The following is a 15,631-nucleotide window of genomic DNA, read 5'->3' on the forward strand; positions in this document are numbered from 1 at the left end:
TATAAGTCGAGTTCAGGGGGAGGAAAAGAAGAAATCAAACGCGAGGAGGAAGGGGAGAGGAGGGGAGGGGGGGGTGCTTGAAACGGAAGACCTTGGAGAACACTGCTTTGACAAGGGCTAATCTTCTACGTATGGACGGGGTGGGGGAGGGGGATTTGTGACGAGCCCAAAGAGCGTTTGCGCAGGTACTGTTTTGGCCTTACCCCTTTTTCTAGCCCTAGTAGTTTCCAGCTTTACAATTCTCCGCAATGACCAAGCATACAGGGCGCGAGCGGAACGGAAATGATTGATGATAAAAGGTCTCAATATTCAAAACCGTCCAACTATGGCCATAAGAAATGCATGGCAAACAGGATCTGCGTTTTTCACACGAAGTTCCGCTATAAAAAGGCAATTTCCCTCTTCCTTTCGCACCTTTGCGCGTGTGAAATAACCGTCCCAAATTCCTGGAACATCGGAAGTTGGGGAACCTACCAAAATGAGTGATATTAACGCAACTTTACTTTATTTAAATGAACTTTTCATTTCGAAATAATCATCGCCAATATAAAAGTTGCATTTGTTTTCTTTTTCCGGAGGAACCCAGTCACGACCCATGATTACTGGATTGGAGACTAGTGCAATTTCTAGTTGGCATGCATGCCTCATTTCGTGAAGCCTGTCATTTCTAAATACTTCTTCTAAATACTTTTTGCCATCACGGCCTACCCTGGGAACGAGATTTCTACGATCTGGTTTTGGTCTGTAGCGGGTTTATCATAAAACTAAGAGTCCGCTGTCCGGTTTCCTGGTTTAGCGTAAACACTGATTGAAATATCACAGCACATCCATTGTGCCGTCGTCTCTTTTCCAGTTGTAGTGAGTAGTTTCAGATTCTTTCAAACCAGACAAACATGGCTAATGCGGCTTTTACTCAAGATGGCAAATGGTCGTGGTTTGTCTGTCTGTCCGCTACACTGTCGTGGTTCGCCGCCATGGGATTTGTGTTCAGTTTCGGCATCTTCTTTCCAGTGTTCATGGATTACTTTCAAGAATCAAGAGAGAAAACAGGTAAGCGTACCATTTGTTTTGCTATTTATTCTTTCCGTGTTCTTACTTGTTGCCGAAAAATCTACAATGAAATTCAATAACAAAGAATTCTCATTTCCTCATATCGGTTTCACATTCAATATCATGCAGTCGCGAGCTTGACATTTGTAATTTTCTGGATTGTATCCATTGCAACGGTGATTTCAATTATGTTATTATTATAGGGTAATTTTTACTACTGGATTCCAGTGTTTCGACAGTTACCACAACTTTTGGTTGTGCTGAACCGACCGTCGGTTCTGTTTGTTTGTACGGACTTCGCTCGCCATTAAAAAGCCTGTCACCGATTTGTTTAGTTTTCAAACAGGCAGCGTAAGGTCACGCCAGCTACCGAGCGAGCGAGGAATAGTTAATAGTCAGGTGAATAGTTGAGTCGGAAGGTGATCGTTCAGTGGAACAGGCGGTTTATGACTGAGTGCTTTTAATATATACAAGACTTTGTAAAGGAAATAAAATATTATAGATTCCGAACGTAATAGAGCTATATTTCAACATTCATCCGATAAAATGAATAAAACTAACTCATCTAGTCCGTATTCTTCTTCGGCAGTTCGGCGTTTAAAGCTTCCTTTGACGACACTGTGATTCCATGAAGGGAATTTCATGGAATTACAGTGTTGTCAAAGCAACCCCCTACCCTCGCCTCACCCCCTCATTCCCCCCCCCCCCCCTGCGGTTTAAATATAGCTTTATTTGGGCCGTCGATAAAAGCAGGAACTTGGAACTTGGAACATTCCGTAACGTTAACATCAAGCCATGTAACACAACGAAATATATTGATGACAAAAAAATATATATTACGAAAAATGAAAATGAGACAAACCAGACAATAAGAAAAGACAAAATAAATCAGCTTAACTGATACATTGTACGATGAATTAATGAAAAATCTCTGTGCAAAAAGGTTCGGTCATTCGGACGGTTCCCGGTGAGTGATAACCTCAATTTGCTATCACCTCAGTTTCATGTCATCGAAAAACGGAATTTAAACTTTAGCTCAATGTGGTCGTAGTATCTTTCGACGTTAGACGTTGGAATGTTATATGTAGCAGTTTTTCTTGCGGTTTTGTTAAGCAATGGCTGATTCAGGTAGCGATAATGGACAACGGTGGCAATGTGCGCATATTTTTTTTTTAATCATAAATGCTTGGAGACCCTTGGATAGGCAGGAATGTAAACTGTGAGAACATAGACTAGACTTTCCCAGACTTACGATTGAGTAAGGGAGCGAAAGTTTCCAGGTGTTTAAAGTTAGCGTGAGCTGTGTAAAACTACCGTAAATTTTGCCGGTGTATCACATGTTTGCCCAGAATTTAACTAGGATGCTGAGGACAGCGAGTCTACTGTCGTTATGGCTAGGAAGCTTGAAATTAATAAAATGTAGCTTCAAACTATGCTTTTAGTTTAAATTATGAAATCAATCTTTTGTTTTTAATTTGCGCCATGTTATTAATAGTCTTTTCAGCTCCGCTCTTCAGTTTTTGTCCGCATTCGCTATAATGAATGAGTCGCTTCACTATATATACATAACTGTTAGGATTAAAATTGCTTTGTTTTCAAGCTTTGTTCTGTTTGCCAAACAATGACTCTACAAAAGCCAACAGTACTTTTTCTCGTGGCACAACGATCTTAATTGTTTTAAGCGCTTTTCAGAGCCGGCATTGAGTTCCTGTACAAATATGCTGAATATTGGTCACCAAATAATACTGTACTGATACTAAATGCGTTTTGGTGAAGGTTAAACTTTACCGTGACTTTCTCGTCTTTCCCCTGCCCTTCCACCTAGTCTCCCCCCCCCCCCCCCCCCATCCACACCAAAAGAATCGCTGTCTCCGGGTACAAGAAATAATGGAGATGAGATTTAAAATCAGTATGGTACGCCTGCTTAGGGTTCCTAGCTAGGTATCCTTTATGCAAATGCATTAACAAGCCCAATTTTGGTCGCTAATGATAGCTCCATCGATTGGTTTTCAGCTTGGGTGGGCTCCCTTGCCATAGCTCTTATCTTTTTCGCTGGACATGTGTCAGGCGCCCTTGTCAAGCGGTTTGGCTGCCGCGTCACCAATCTTCTTGGCGGATTTCTATGTTGCTTAAGCCTCGTCCTCTCGTCCCTGGCAGAAAATATTTTGCATCTGTACTTTAGCTACAGTATTCTTTATGGCTTGGGAACAAGTTGTGTTTTTTCCGCGAACCTCGTTGTCATCAACAAGTACTTCAAAGAGAGGCTTTCACTGGCGACTGGGATTATGATGTTAGGGCAAGGAGGAGGGGTCCTTATTCTGGGGCCACTCTTACAGACCATGATAGATGCCTATGGGTGGCGAATTACTTATCGAATAATGGCCGGTGTGGTGCCTGTGCTGTGTTTGTTTGGACTCACATACAGTCCCAATGTACAAAGTAAAGAGCAAGGTAAAGAGGCTATGATCGAAGAGAACAAAAAAGGTTGCCATATTGATGTGTCTGTGTGGAAGGAACCCGAGTTTGTGGCCGTTTGCGTATCAGCATCGATCATGATGTTTGGTCACTATGTTCCGCAGATTCACCTGGTAAGTATTATTGTGTTTAGTACTACATGATAAACCCAAGCTTTTTTGCGATGACGACTGATATAGTTGGTGGCTGCATATTTGTTAGCTGTTCTATATGTACATTGGCAACTTATGCCGGCTGGATGAGACGTCGCAATTCAGTTCGAATACCTTAGGAGGAAAAAATTATTTTAAGCCGAAGCTCTTTCGTTCCTCCCCCCCCCCCCCCCCCCTTTCAAAACTCAATGCAGAAAACAAGTGCTGCAAAGGCGTTTATCGCAGTCGGCTGATATGCATGAAGTAAAAGGAAGAAAGCCTGTTGTGGATGAGGTAGGTTAGATAGTAAGTTATTATAATGGGATGACCTCAGTATAGTAAAAAGGGGATGCTGAATTGCAGAGATTTGTAGGGTGACGTCTGGTACTTTTCTTATCCGAAAAACGCTGAAAACAAAGGATCGAAACGGAAGAGGGAGTGAAGGAAATCGGGGAAAAGAAAATCTGTCAAATTTTGCTTGAAAAAATGACCTGGTAAAAGTTGTTCTGGAGGTACTTGTTATTAGCCGGGTTGATAAACTTGCAGCTTCTTGACCTCTCGTTATAGTGTTAGTGGCATTCTTTTTCTCGCATTAAACGTTGGCTTTCAACATCTCTGGCGCAAGCGCCGTGCTGTTTCCTTACGCAAGAAATTTTACTGCTCTCTTGACAGAGGTGCGTAAAAATGGCGACAAAATGCTGGAGGTAACCCTGGGGTGGACCAGCATCCTATTTAGGATGGAGTAGTAATACGTTTAGTCACCTCATGTTTATGTATCGTGTGATGGACTATTATTCCATCCAGAAGGGAGGAGTAACTTCTTACCGGGTATTTAAAAATGGACTAACTTTTCACCCAGGGGGGAGGGGGAGGGGCGGGGTGGGGATAAGAAATATTTCTAGCCACTACATGCCGTGATGTGTTCTAGCAATCTTAGCCAGGGTGGAGTAGTAGTACTCCTATTGCCTTCACATTAGGTGGGCAGTCGGTTGTCTCCAGACCGCACGAACCAAGGATGCATTCCTGGAATAAGTGCATGGGCCCGAATGCAACTTGACTTTTGCCATGCCAGTTTTCCCCTTACAACTGTGTTGCATATACATTAGCTGTTTAAGAAATCGTGAATGCAACACTTGTTATCTAGCTAGAATTGCAGTCATAATCGATCGCCAATTTTAAGGGCCGAACACCTTTTTGTTCCCTGTGATAGTCGCTTACGTCAGATTCAACTACTTATTGTCAGGTGCGGTACTGTGAAGATATTGGAATCACTGCCGATGCAGCTTCCCAACTCTTCATCTATTATGGTGTGGCTTCCTGTGTCGGAAGATTGGTAACTGGACGACTTTGTGACTTCGAAAACGTTAACACGACCTACGTCTACCAGTTGGCCGAAATAGTGGTGGGAACGGGGACCCTGATCGTAACCTTGGCGACCTCCTATCTCCACATGGTTATCTACATTGTAATATACGGGTTTTGTGACGGTGTTTTTATAACATCTCTTAATGTTCTCCTTCTTACGTGCCTCGAAAAACAGGGCAAAACACCCGTTGTCATTGGCTGGGAGATGCAAGTGAGCTCCTTCTTTTTGGCCAGCGGCCCTCCAATTGCAGGTACGTTATGTCTTAGGTAAGGACGCCTCCTTTTGCAAACGTAAAGTTGAAATTTCGTGTTGCCAAATAAATTCATTACCAAATTCATTACCAAAGACCAGCATCGCTATTGTTAACGAGTAATTAAAATAGTTTGCCAACTTTCTGAAATGTCCTAACGCGCGTTTTGCAAGCATAACCTTGCCAGAACTGGATTTTCACAACTTTCCTTTCTTGTTTTTTGAATTATTAAAAAAACCCGTTTACTTATGAACAGAACAACGACAACAGCAACAACAACAACAACAACAACAAAACTGCAGCTTGCGTTCTCTCTGAAGCAAGTAAAGTATCAAAAGGAGGTTAGTATAAGAATTTTAAATTCCACAAGGCTTGTCTGAGGGATGAGCAGGGTTCAGGCCTTTGTGGTCAAGGAGCCAGACTCCTTTATTCAAGTAGTGTCCAAATCCACAAAAACTAAATAAATATAAACCCTTATTACTTTTTCTTTAAATTTCAGGCCTCATGGCTGACTCAACGAACTCCTATACGCATGCTTTTTATATGGCTGGTACTGTTGTGCTGGCGGGCGCATTCATCCCATTTATGTTGCTGTATACCAAGAGGAGAGATCCCAGGGTGGTAAACGACATATATTGGCTCTAGTGAACTCTTACTAGTAACGGCGTCGTGAAACAAACGGTGTATTCGATTGGCACATTAACAATATTGTAACCCCCTCTAAGCTCCTCTTATTGGGTGTGGGCAAAATGCAAGCAAATCGAATTGAACCAACCTTTATATTTTTAGGTTTATTTTAGGTAAAGGTAAAACAATTTTCGTATCAGGAGTTACTTGGTAATGTTTACATAGAAAAATCTTTACTTGTGTTGCTTTATAAATCTTTATGCTGTTATGGTCCTGAGTATGTTTGTGAGTTTTTCAATTTTAAAGACTCGATATAAAACTTAAGAGGTAGTGGAGTTAATGCCAGTCTGCTAAGGTTTAGTGTAGAATTCTTTCATATCTAAAGTTGCTAACATCTGGAACTCACTTAAAGCTGAGTTATGGCGGGAAAATCTTTCTAAGTTCATAAAGTCTATAAATTTAAAAAGTTTATAAGTTTTATATATATATAAACTATTTTAGTAATCGCAGTTCTTATAATAGTCAATATTTGTATTGTAAAGTAGTTTTTAGTAATATATCTAGGTTTTGTATTTTTACTTTATATTTTTAATTTTTATATTTTATTCAGCACGTACATATTTTGAACGAGCTTTTAGCTCATTAGACTTTACGTGGGTAAATGAACGATTGATTAATTGATTATTTTTTTATATTTACATTTTCCTGGGGCATATTGTAATAATTTAATAAGGACATGAAAATTTTATGTACATATTTTGTTCTATTTTTGTTTGGACATTGTAAGAATTTAGGATTTTTTATAAGTAAGATAACATTCATAGTTAGTGACACAGCTATATAAAACCGAGTTCCCAACAGGCGTCGAACCTATGACCTTCCGATTATTAGTTAGATACGCGTCCCAAGATCCATTCGTTGATCGATCGACTGTCCTGTACAATCTCAACTCCATGCAATCTATATTAGGAGTGCGTCAAACGCAATTACTGTATAGCATTGTTATATTTTTGTAATATTTTGTGACTTCTTGGGGCAGAGAGATAACAGTTCGTCAGTACAATTACAAGACAAGACGCGAATTCATGTGTCCCACTGTCTCGCAGCACATGAAGATTTGGTGCAATCACACTGTCCAGTAGCCTCCTACACAGACGTTCTTAGGGGTTCGCCACGCGTTCCTGCCCCACGTGGGGCAGGGACGCGTGACAAGCCCCTAAGAACGTCTGCGTGGGAGGCTAACTGTCCAGCTCAAAAAGCAAGATAGTACGAAAGAGGGCGATATAATTTTGAATAAAAGTAAAGTGCTGGTATATAGGCCTAGTAATGTTTTTAAAAAACACGAGCAGTAGCGTTTTATAAGGTAGTTTGGTATTCCTTCCGAATAAATAAAGTTTGAATATATTAGTGTTGCATGTGTCCTCATCATTGTTTGCCTTTACCCATAATATAACCTGATGAAGTTTTTAAAATTCTCTTCTCCGCCTTCTTTTTTGTAGTACTTTGTATTTTATGTTTCCATGATTAGCAGGACTTGAGGAATATGTTGACGCCATTTTTCCGCAATACTGTAGCAAAAAATAAAGCTTATTGTTTTTGTTCCATGATGATTGGTGCTGTAGCCTTTTTTGTTCCTCCTTCCTTGCCTGTAGTGGTCTTACCGCAGTCCGTTAAGTTCTTACTACCTTCCATAACTTTCCTACCTCCCACCCCCTGGTGCTTCATATAGTGAGCTAAAAAGATTCTTTTTTACCTCATCAGTATGCCAAAATCCAGAGCCATCCGCCGGCTGACAATTTACAATAGAACATCAATAAAACGAGACAGAGGGTAGTAATCATTGTTTTAAAACCAAGTTTGGTTTATTACAATGAGAAAAATTTTACAATATTTCGGCTCAATTACAGAGTCATCGTCTATCGTGTATGTTACCATGATGAAAAGGGTAAAGGGTTGGACCCCAAGGTGGAACCTCTTCATAAGAAGCTTTTTGGAGTAAACCCCTTCCTCCTCCTCCTGGGCCTAAAAACTGGCTTGTCGCCAGGGTGACAAGCAGCATTTCCACCAGTCCATATGTCGTGGAAAGATTACCTCGGCGTAAGGGATCAGAGATGTGTATGCCCCTCAGCGCAAATTTGTTCAGGCGATTCTTCGTTATTAAAAAAAACCTCATGCTCACTGCACATCGTAATTACTCCAACAATAAGCCTTATCACGGTTTTCGACGCCATTTTGACGAGAAGGCAAACAATTGACAGCAAACAACGAAAGTTCAAAATACGACTGGACGCTTTCTGGTACAGCTACATCCCTCCAATTTTTTTCTTAAAATCCTTTTCCTAGTACCAAAAAAATTCCAATTCGTGACTTTTTCAGAAGCGATGTTTTATGAAAATTATTTGACATCGGATTTCCATACACACTGTTATTTTAAGACGTGTTTGCCTACTCGTCAACACTGCGTCGAAAACCGTGATAAGGCCTAATGGTCCAGAATTATATTGCCTATTTACACGGTACACGGACCCCTGCCTTGATTAGGCTTTTGTGTTTTGCGGGTGGAAAAGAGAAAGGGAAATATATAAATGGCGTTGTTGTTGTATAATTCTGATACGTGACGTTTTGGTCCCGCCCCCTTGTCACGCAATTCATCTTTGACTTGGAGATATTAAAAAGTCAATTGCATTGACAATAGCTACAGAGGTCCAATTTTCTGCTCATGGGATGAGAGAGAGAAACAAGAGAACAGCCATCGTGTTTACCTCGCAAACCAACGAAATTAACTAAACAATAGGGATGGCTTTCGCTCATAACCAAGATGGCAAATGGTCGTGGTTTGTCTGTCTATCCGCTACGCTGTCGTGGTTCGCCGCCATGGGATTTGTGTTTAGTTTCGGCATCTTCTTTCCAGTGTTCATGGATTACTTTCAAGAATCAAGAGAGAAAACGGGTAAGCAATTCTTGCACGAAGTATTCAAATGCCACCGAAGTTAATTACACTATTTACACAATGGAAATTTAATTATGTGATATTCTACAGATATACAAAACTAACCAAGTAGATACTTAGGGTTAAAATTATATCATCTAGCACAAATTAAGCAAAATATTAACTCAACGCCCGCGGTCCCAGATATTTTCTTTTGATGATGGCTGTGTGAGCGGTGGGATTTATTACGTACGGGCAGAGTTTCGTGCGACCATGTTGAAGAGCTTTCAATCAAATGGTCAATGACTTTTAATAAACCCGGTTAAGACTCTCATTTTTCGTTTGAATCACGCAACATAGTCCAACGCCATCTTGGTCGACGCTTAGGCCGCGTGTGGTAGACTCTTGGTCGATACATCGGCCGATGCTCGCCCGATATGTCGGTGGAGCATTGGCTGACAATGGCCTCCCATCGACCGCATGTGCAATGTCGACCGATGCTCCCCCGTCATATCCACCGAGTGTCGATCGAATGTTAGCCGACTGACGGCCTAAATGTCGACCGACTGTCCACGAGAGTTGGTCGACAGGTGTCTAACGTACAAGTTCAATAACATTTTTGTGCTTGCGTATGTCAGTCTGTGTTTTTCTTTATTTCACTACTGGCAAGCGGTATGAAATACATGTAAGCATAAGAAAATCAAAAGCACTGCCTGTCTCACGCTAGTTCAAACCCAGTTTTCCTTATGTGTTGTGCTTATCTCAGAAGTGTGAAACAACTAATCACAACCAATGTTGACTTACAGAGAAAAAAAGAAGAAAAATCCGAGTTCAACGACAGTCGAACCCATAACCTCCGCCATCCTTGTAAATTGTTTTCGTTACTCTCAATATTTATAAACAATAAAAGAAAACGTTTCTGGTTTAATTGCCTACTCCATTTGTTGGCTGATTTCATATACGTTATAGAAACACTGACATCTAATGATTCCTCATACCAAACAATGTCTTCGAACACATTTTAGAGTGATAGCGGCTCGTAACAAATGACATTCACTGGGAAGGTAAAATCAAGGCTCGCTTGAAATGTGTTTATTTTGTTGCAAAAGTATCTCTTGTTTACAGTTTTCGTTGTTTCTTTTGTCGGCTTTTATAATCGACCTATCGACTCATTAATTCAGAAGAGAGAACAAAACATTTTATACAGTTGGCCCGGGGGAGCGAATACTGCACGGAATTTTTGGTGGACGTGTGCGGCTGTGTTTTTCAAACCCTGACCTGGCCAAAATATGTAGTTTTTCGGCACCTTTTTCACACCAGGCCACTAAAAATCATGCACATTTTCAGACCTGGTTTCTAGAATCCGTAACAAAACGGCCGAGAAACCATATCCTTTGGTACCGCACATACCTAATTGCTTATATGGGATAGTACCAACCCCCGGGACAAATTGTGTTTTGAACGTAGGGATCCACCCATTGCCTGTATTTGTAACCTGCGTAGCAGTCGTTTCCGTTTCCTTTAAGCCAAGCGGGGCAAGCACGAAAGACGCACGAGGGCAAAAAGGCCTTTTACCTAATGCCCTCGCGCGTCTTTCGTGCTTGCCCCAGGCTACTGTATTTGCAGTTATCTTGATTGAAAAAAGATAAAAGGCAAACCGCAGTAGAACGTTCACATCTTTGTGTCCTAATTTTGCACAAGTCGTGGTTTTCTAAAAGACAATTTTATCGTTCCGTAAATTCATTCGTAGACTGCGTTTTTTCTCTCGCTATCTTTAACGCTGGTAAACGAGTTATCTCGTCATCATTTAGTACAAATCCAACTGGCGACATCAATTACTTGACGGCGATATACATTACGATAAAAATCGTGTTTCTTCGCTTGCTTTTGGTGTAGCATGCGACACTATTTCTTTTTTTCTTGATCGCTTGTTGTGTCAGGAAAACAGACTTTGTTCCACAAGCAGTCTTCGGTGATCTTAAGTGAGCAAGACGTATCTAAAATAATGTTGCCTTTGGTTCTGCCCGCTAGCCTGCCCCGTTACGCCTTATTTTCATTTCCTGTCGGATCGTTTCAACTTATATTTCTCTATTTAACGTCCACCACAAATCAAAATGCAGCGAACTTATCTTTGTCCGGAAACACACCCCCCAAACAAAAAACAAACAAACAAACAGGACCGCGATCAGGCATATCTTTTATCTTCTTTTATTTTTCTCTCTTATATTTCTTCTCATTTCGAATGACTACAAAATGCCCACCTGGTGTTGTTTTATGTCTTTCTGCTTCTCTTTAAATCGTTCTCTCAATGTCACATATACTACCTGCAAGTTTTCGCTGCCCCGAGAAGATTTTCATGCGGCAGTCGAACAATTTTCGTTTCCGTTGAAAGAAGCTCTGATCTGCGTAATGTAGACTTCCTCGTTACTGACTGTTACGTTGTCCATTTTGCAGCTTGGGTGGGCTCTCTTGCCATAGCTCTCGTCTTTTTTGCTGGACATGTGTCAGGCGCCCTTGTCAAGCGGTTTGGCTGCCGCGTCACCACCCTTCTTGGTGGATTTCTGTGCACCTTAAGCCTCGCCGTCTCGTCCCTGGCAGAAAACATTTTGCATCTGTACCTAACCTATAGCCTCCTTTTTGGCTTGGGCACTAGCTGTGTCTTCTCTGCAAGCCTCGTTGTCATCAGCAAGTATTTCAAAAAGAGGCGCTCAATGGCGACTGGGATTATGATGTTAGGGCAAGGAGGAGGGGTCCTTATTCTGGGGCCACTTTTGCAGACTATGATAGATGCCTATGGGTGGCGAACCACGTATCGAATAATGGCCGGTGTGGTGCCTGCGCTGTGTTTGTTTGGACTCACATACAGTCCCAATATACAAAGTGAAGAGGCTGACAATGTTACAGTCGTGGAGAACAAAAAAGGTTGCCATATTGATGTATCGGTGTGGAAGGAACCCAAGTTCCTGGCTGTTACCTTATCAGCGTCGATCATGATGTTCGGTCATTATGTACCGCAGATTCACTTGGTATGTATAAAACACGAGAGGTGTCTTACAAATGTATAGTTTGTTAGAGCAGTTTTCAACTGAGTGTCGTAAAAACAAAATCAAAGTCATTACTCTGACCAATCACCGCCAAGGTAAACAGCGCAATGAACCAATTAGGAGTCGAACCAAATACATGTAACCGACAAAAAGCGCAGGGAAACGCGTGGGAGCAAGTTACGATTGGTTTTGGTTTTGCTTCTCATAGGTTGAGAAAATGGCGAGAGTTTTGTCAACCAATCACAGAGCTCAGTGAGAAAATGGTGCGAGTTTTGTCAACCAATCACAGGGCCCAGTGAAGCAAAACCAAAGCAAACGCGAATTACTTTTGACACTCAACTGAAAACCGCCCAATAGTGGGGAAATGGTGAAAAGACTAGCGCGCGAGATCCAGGACAATTCTGGGAGGTGAATAGCAAGTACAGTGGAACCCCGTTAATACGACCACCTCCGGGCCGTGAAAATGTGGTTGTATCAGCAACGGGGTGGTCTGATTAACGAGGTTGTAAGGAAATGACTGGAATTTTAATTCGTTCAGGGTAACGAGGTGGTGGTAAGGCGGGGTTCCTCTCTATTATACTAACCAATAATATTACATATTTTTGTTTCTAGTATCACTGCATATCTTTACTCGTTGTTTGTTTACAGCTAGTAAAAAGAAATAATAACAGCGATCCTACGCAAGTACACGTCAAATATTATTTTCTTGAAGGACGGTGCGTCCTCTTGGTACTGCACATCTAGGGATGGTCCGAGAAATACGAATTTCTTAAGGACCGTGCATTATAATACACTGTCCTTGAGCTATCATGATACCCCGCTCTAAAGTAAAATAATGTCTGGAATATGTAAGAAGGTCGAAGAATGATGAGTTCCTCGTAAGAAGCCTGTTTGTAAAGTGACTCCCTTCATACAATCCCGTGTGAATGAGCTTCCATTTTAAAAAGAGTCTCTAATAAACTCTAATCACCTGTAAAGACCAACCACTTTGGCTGTTCCCTGCAATATGTTTGTTTACGTGAACTGATTCAAATACTTATTGTCAGGTGCGGTACTGTGAAGAGATTGGAATCACTGCCGATGCAGCTTCCCGACTCTTCATCTATTATGGTGTGGCTTCCTGTGTCGGAAGATTGGTAACTGGACGACTTTGTGACTTCCAAAAAGTGAACACGTTCTACGTCTACCAAGTGGCCGAGCTAGTGGTGGGAACAGGGACCTTGCTTGTAACCATGGCATCGTCCTATCTCCACATGGTTATCTACATTGTAATATACGGGTTTTGTGACGGTGTTTTTATAACAGCCCTGAATGTACTCATCCTTAGATGTGTTAGTCCAGAAAAAACACCCATTGCTCTTAGCTGGGAGATGCAAATGAGCTCGTTATTCGTGGCCAGCGGTCCTCCAATAGCAGGTAGGTTTTTAAATGTTCACACAATCTCGTACCCAGAGTCCTCAGGCTCTTTGGCTAGCGGTTGGTCGCCAGGAGAGACTCTGGGATACAGGAAGCAGGATTTTTGGGGTAAAACAATACCAGCGCACGGGGTGACCAATCAGAAAAAAAGACATTTTTTTTCGATTTCTCCAGAGTCTCTTCTGGCGACCAACCGCTGGCCAAAGCGGGACTTTGGGAACGAGATTGATGTTTACAGTAAACGCGCTTTTGCTCAGAATATTTAAGATAATTTTTAAACGCACCTGTCAGTGTCAATACATAGAGGTATGCGTGTGTAATGGTGTTTGAAGATTTTCTGTGCGAGAATAATGATTGTTTGTTTCTGCATACTGTATTCTGTAGACACGTAAAACGTGTTTTTCTGTTTTTCCAAATAAGGCCGCATATGTTGCTTTTAGACTCGTGTGCGGTGCTTTTCTTCTCGGTATTAGCAAATGAAACGTCGACTACGGCACATCAGCAGCGCCATTCATAAAACGTCACAAATACTAAGTTACAATTTTACTAGTTTACTCGATAACCTAATACGGAATTGAGTTAAGTCTCGGTACAAATATGTCCAAGATCCCGAAGAATGTCTGCACAGTTGGATAAGTCACAATTTTATAGTCCTAGCTTGAGTTATGAGAAGAAAAACAGAAACAAAAAAGTTGTACGTGTAAAATGTAACGCTCCAGCCAGGTTCCGCAGTCTTGTTGGCACCAGCTCGATTATTTTTTGGGAAATTAGGAAGTCTGTTAGCGGACCCATTTAAAACTCTGAATGTCCCCTTGTGGAGTTTGCTTTATAGTTAATGTCCTCCAATTCAATTTTATTTGTCATCAAGCACTAGTAATCTTGAGTGTTCAATACTAATATTGATATGAAATTGTAAAACGAGCCAGGTCGAAGGTCCACAGTAACGTTTTGAGAGGTAGCCAATTATCTTAAATTGATCTCTAAAAACTCGGCCTAAAATAATTCTTATCCTTTCTCTCAGGTCTTATGGCTGACTTCTTGCATTCTTACACGCCTGCGTATTACATGGCTGGCGCTGTAGTACTCGCGGGTGCGTGCATCCCTTTTATGTTGCTGTGTACCAATAAGAAGCGTGAGACTTGGCGTGATCCATGGGTCACAATGTACGATGCAAATACAGAGGAGATCGCCGATGCCCCTGATTGGAGAAGGTCCGTTGTTTATATGATTGAAAACAAAGTAGCCACGTGACTTGCTTTTCAACAGATGCCTTGTAGGGTGGGGAGGGGGGAAACTGTGACAAATTTTCGAGTTCATTTGATTATTTATTGTCAAATACTCTTAGTACCATAGATCTAAATTAGCGTCAAATATTCCAATAATGTAACCGCTTTATGTCAAATATCCCTATTATAACAGATAAGTGTCAAATACTCTCAGTAGAACACTTTAAGGCTAATTTATATCTATCCGATTTGACCTAATTTGACAAAAAAATTGAGTGAGCCGACCGTACCAAAATCGATTTATAGAATTCTGTTGCAGTGCTACAGATTTTTTGAATCATCACGATTTCCACCCCTGCGTTACACCGACAGAAAAAGAAATCGGCCGACAAATTGTAACGTGTAAACTGGCCTATGCGAATGAACCTAGCAATCAGGGCGATACATGGGTGCGTGTAAATTAGCTTAGGGTCAGATTTAATATTCCTGGTATAATTATTCGAATTGAAATAAATTATAGTCAATTTTATATGCCCAGTTTATAGTAATTTTTTTGCAATTTAATCACAATCAGTTAGCTGTTACTTATTACAAGTGATGTGCTCCCGAATGTTAGCTTACAGAGATTACAATTGGAATAAAGCTTACGTTTTTTAGTGAACGTTTATTCCATTGATTGATTTAGCCTTTGCATGGTCATTTCTATGTTCTGTGCAAGAACGGAGAGCAAGCTCTCTATGTGAATTATCAAGTAACCATCTGTCTCCCACCAAAGAATGTTTACTGAAGTTTCATGTTTGTTGTTACAATCAGAGTCCACAATTCATCAACACTTTAATAATGAAGTGACCTTTATTTTAGGAATACATGAAAAATGCTTCCAATTTCTTCAAGCCTGGGCTGCACGAACGCATGCTTTCTTCCTTTTTGCTTGCATAGGCAATACGATTTCCTGAAAAACCTGCGCGACAATGCTGCACTTTGTCGAGAACCTTAAACTCATTTGATCTTCTCGCGCCTCTTTTCTGCTTAGTACTAGCCTGCAATGCAGGCGTACTTTTGGAGCGGGAGCGCTGACTAAGCCTTCGTTGCTGTCATCTTGGGTGAGGAAGCCCGA

At 41.2% G+C, this 15,631-nt stretch overlaps 2 protein-coding genes across 2 annotated transcripts; both read left to right on the plus strand.

Annotated features, from left to right (window-relative positions):
• Positions 1-235: 235 nt before the first annotated feature.
• LOC146460612 (monocarboxylate transporter 10-like) lies at positions 236-7,501 on the plus strand. Its single transcript, XM_085088014.1, has 4 exons — positions 236-1,050; positions 3,064-3,638; positions 4,900-5,272; positions 5,772-7,501. Exons 1-4 carry the CDS (start codon positions 894-896, stop codon positions 5,915-5,917), a joined length of 1,251 nt encoding a protein of 416 aa, XP_084944140.1. The 5' UTR covers positions 236-893; the 3' UTR covers positions 5,918-7,501.
• Positions 7,502-8,417: 916 nt separating this feature from the next.
• On the plus strand, positions 8,418-15,175 carry LOC146460613 (monocarboxylate transporter 13-like). The gene is made up of 4 exons (XM_085087982.1): positions 8,418-8,849; positions 11,283-11,854; positions 12,919-13,288; positions 14,310-15,175. The coding sequence occupies exons 1-4, from the start codon at positions 8,696-8,698 to the stop codon at positions 14,537-14,539; spliced, it is 1,326 nt and encodes a 441-aa protein (XP_084944108.1). The 5' UTR covers positions 8,418-8,695; the 3' UTR covers positions 14,540-15,175.
• Positions 15,176-15,631: the final 456 nt, after the last annotated feature.

The sequence above is a fragment of the Pavona decussata genome, unplaced genomic scaffold (genome assembly GCF_977016875.1).
Source record: "Pavona decussata unplaced genomic scaffold, jaPavDecu1.1 SCAFFOLD_210, whole genome shotgun sequence".
Classification (NCBI taxonomy): domain Eukaryota; kingdom Metazoa; phylum Cnidaria; class Anthozoa; order Scleractinia; family Agariciidae; genus Pavona; species Pavona decussata.